This window comes from Coffea eugenioides, chromosome 5, assembly GCF_003713205.1.
Source record: "Coffea eugenioides isolate CCC68of chromosome 5, Ceug_1.0, whole genome shotgun sequence".
Taxonomy (NCBI): domain Eukaryota; kingdom Viridiplantae; phylum Streptophyta; class Magnoliopsida; order Gentianales; family Rubiaceae; genus Coffea; species Coffea eugenioides.
In genome coordinates, this window is record NC_040039.1 from 32,347,680 (window position 1) to 32,351,289 (window position 3,610).

The window sequence follows — 3,610 nt, forward strand, 5'->3', positions numbered from 1 at the left end:
TTGAATAGTTAAAATTTTTCAAATAATATTTTGTTTACATCATAAACACTTTTTCTAATCCACTTTTTTATATTTTCAACCAACTTTATATCTTATATACATCACAAAAAATATTATAATAATTATTTCAAATAATATTTTAAACATTAATCTATCCAAACACACACTTTGCATGAATTTCACCCTACTCAGACTTCAAAGGTCTATATGGTTTATCAAATAGTGTTCTACTTGCATTAGAAACACAATTTTAATCATTTTTTTATGTCACATATTATTACATTACAAAAAGCGTTATAATATTATTTCAGATTATTTTTTCAAATAATCAGTATTTACCAAATCAATATTCTACTGGATGCAAACAGGATGCTATCGGATCCTAAACAGACCGGGTCCTATCATCATCATTCAGACCGCACACAGCCCCATCCTAAACAAACGCACTACACTTATTTCTATAAATCCTGCTACACCACTTCCCCTTCTCTCCTCCATTCCCTCAGCCCACATTCATTCCTCGGTGCACATTCCACATTCTCACTTCCCCCCGTCACCCCATGCCCAGCTGCTGCCAAACCCCAGCCAAAATAATCCATCCCATATTGCAACTTTTACTCTCTCATTCATGCTCTGTTCTCCCAAGTTTCAGAGCACGATGGAATATTTCAACGTCCCCCTCCTGCTCCTCCTCATCCTCTCAATCTTTTCTCATTCAGGTAAAATCCCACCATCTCTTTTTGCTCATTCTTCTCATTCATGGCTATTTTAGTCCCCAAAAAGGAAAAAAAAAACTCTCATCATTTCACACCTTTTCCTTTATTATTCATTGCCCCATGCAACTATCCCATACACTCACGCACGCGCACACACACTCTACAACACCATTTTTGCACACACGTACCCACATGGGTGTGTGCGTTTTTATGCATATATGTTGATGTTTTGATGCATTTTCATTTTGCAGATGGGGGTTCAATAGGGGTGAATTATGGGAGAATAGCAGATAACCTCCCATCAGCAAGCAAAGTAGCGGAGCTCCTAAAATCTCAGGGTTTGGATCGGGTCAAGGTGTACGACACGGATCCGGCGGTTCTCAAAGCCTTAGCCGGGTCGGGTGTTAAAGTGACCGTGGACCTCCCAAATGAGCTTCTCTTCTCCGCCGCCAGACGGCCTTCTTTCGCCTACTCCTGGGTCCAGCGAAACGTCGCTGCTTATCATCCCGCCACCCAAATCGAAGCCATTGCCGTCGGGAATGAAGTCTTCGTCGACCCGCAAAACACGACCCGGTTCCTTGTACCCGCCATGAAAAACATCCATTCCGCCCTTGAGAAGTACAACTTCCATGACGACATCAAGGTATCTTCCCCAATAGCCCTCAGCGCCCTCCAGAATTCCTACCCATCTTCTGCGGGGTCATTCCGACCCGATTTGATCGAGCCCGTTTTCAAACCCATGCTGGATTTCCTCCGCCAAACCGGGTCATACCTCATGGTCAATGCATACCCGTTTTTCGCCTACGAATCGAACTCTGACGTCATCTCCTTAGACTACGCACTCTTTCGAGAAAACCCCGGTGTCGTAGACGCCCGTAACGGAAACCGTTACTTTAGTCTCTTTGACGCCCAGATCGACGCCGTTTTTGCAGCAATGTCGGCTATCAAGTACGACGACGTTTCAATTGTAGTCACTGAAACAGGCTGGCCTTCGAAAGGAGACCCGAATGAAATCGGAGCCTCCGTCGAAAACGCCGCTGCATATAACGGAAATCTAGTGAAGAGAATCCTGACAGGAGTTGGGACCCCCTTGAGACCCAAAGAAAATCTGACCGTCTATTTGTTCGCCCTTTTCAACGAGGACAAAAAGGTGGGCCCCACTTCCGAGAGAAATTACGGGTTATTTTACCCTAACGAAGACAAAGTTTACGACATTCCTTTTACCGTCGAAGGATTGAAGAATTACCACGATAACCCTACTCCGGTGACGGGTGGCAGGAGAAACTCGAAGGGCAGTAGCGGTAATTCACACAGCTATTCAGGGCAAACTTGGTGCGTCGCGAATGGGGATGAGGAGAAAGAGAAGCTGCAGGTGGCTCTAGATTTCGCTTGTGGTGAGGGAGGGGCTGATTGCCGCCCGATCCAGCCTGGGTCCACGTGTTACGATCCTAATACGCTTGAGGCTCATGCTTCCTTCGCTTTCAATAGCTACTATCAGAAGAAGGGCCGAGCTATTGGTACCTGCTATTTCGGTGGAGCCGCATACGTTGTAGCTATACCACCTAGTAAGTGTTACTACCTCATTTTACTTTATTTCATTTATTTATTTGTTTCCTGGCAATTTAATTCTCATAATCAAGTTAATAGAATTATATTATTTAGGTCTTATGTGTGTTTGAATTTGTGATTATTTAGAATAAACATTTTACTTTTTTTAAAAAAAATTATTTTTCAACATTTTTTTATTTTTCTAGTTAAAAAGTGATTAGTGAATTTTTGAAAGGAAATATGTTAAGTGATTAATAACTAAAAGTGTTTAGTATTTTTATTTGCTTAATTAATTCTACAGAAAATCGTGGCGCACGTTAGAGATTGCTTTGGTGCATTACTAACATGCGCACGTGCTTAATCTAGACAGCGTGAAAAACAGTGCTGGTCCCCCAATGTCAGGAAAGTTTGTGCGGGCCAAGTAAATGGGCAGCATGTGATAGACTCAGACCTTTGTTGGGGACCTTTTGACCTTCTTGTGACTTGTTGAGTTTTATTTTTTTATTTGTTTTTCATTTTTTAGATATATTTAGGGAATCTTGTCCTTAATTTTTAGCCAGACGTTTCCTTGTTTGGATTTTCAGTTTTCGCAGAAATATTTACTTTAATATATTTTTCAACCATCTTTATTATTTCACTTTTCTACAAAAATTCCAAAAGTTTGACAATCCAAGTGGGAATGTACTGATATGTTATTGACCCATAGGGCACGTAAATTATTCATTGGAGAATCTTTGTTAACTGTTTCTTGATGGTAGTAAATTCTTAATCCCCCAACGTTGAATTTTGTACCCTAATGGTTATAAAATTGCATTTTGATTATTCTTACTAACCTTGAAATTGTGGGCTTTTGTTTGCAGAGTATGGGAAGTGTGAATTCCCCACTGGATATTAATATTAGCAGAGCAGAGGAGAAAGAGGTGTCTTGAGCGGTTGTAGGTGTCTTTCTTATGGTAGTAATATTTTTTGGTATCCAATGTAATTAGTTAATTGAGTCATTATTGTTGTTAGATAGTGGTACCATCTTGGACCATCTTTGTCTATATAATAATTCACATCTAATCTATCTATCTAGTTACCACTTCCTACACTTTCCTCCTTCCTGCAATTCTTTTGTGGTAGTGTTGGTAGGTCTTGTTCTTCCCTAAGAGAGGGGAAAAAGGGAAGGGGTTGAAGACGAGAAAAATGAACTTTAGTTTCACTCTCGAAATGCTGATAAAATATTCAAATTATAAAGGTCAATTAAAAATAAAATTTGATTTTCTTGCCGAACAAAAAAGACTTGAACGATGTTTGTGTGCAATTCCTTCTTGATTAGTTTGAGCAAACGCATCATTTTTACAATG

At 40.1% G+C, this 3,610-nt stretch overlaps 1 protein-coding gene across 1 annotated transcript; it reads left to right on the forward strand.

Moving 5' to 3' along the window:
- Positions 1-485: 485 nt before the first annotated feature.
- Positions 486-3,354, forward strand: LOC113772379 (glucan endo-1,3-beta-glucosidase 12-like). Its single transcript, XM_027316973.1, has 3 exons — positions 486-719; positions 968-2,281; positions 3,125-3,354. The coding sequence occupies exons 1-3, from the start codon at positions 629-631 to the stop codon at positions 3,157-3,159; spliced, it is 1,440 nt and encodes a 479-aa protein (XP_027172774.1). The 5' UTR covers positions 486-628; the 3' UTR covers positions 3,160-3,354.
- Positions 3,355-3,610: the final 256 nt, after the last annotated feature.

Coding starts and splice junctions, on each gene's coding strand:
- LOC113772379 (XM_027316973.1), top strand. CDS start 629: ATGCTCTGTTCTCCCAAGTTTCAGAGCACGATGGAATATTTCAACGTC. Junction 720..967: donor CTCAATCTTTTCTCATTCAG/GTAAAATCCCAC, acceptor TTCATTTTGCAG/ATGGGGGTTCAATAGGGGTG. Junction 2,282..3,124: donor CGTTGTAGCTATACCACCTA/GTAAGTGTTACT, acceptor TTTTGTTTGCAG/AGTATGGGAAGTGTGAATTC.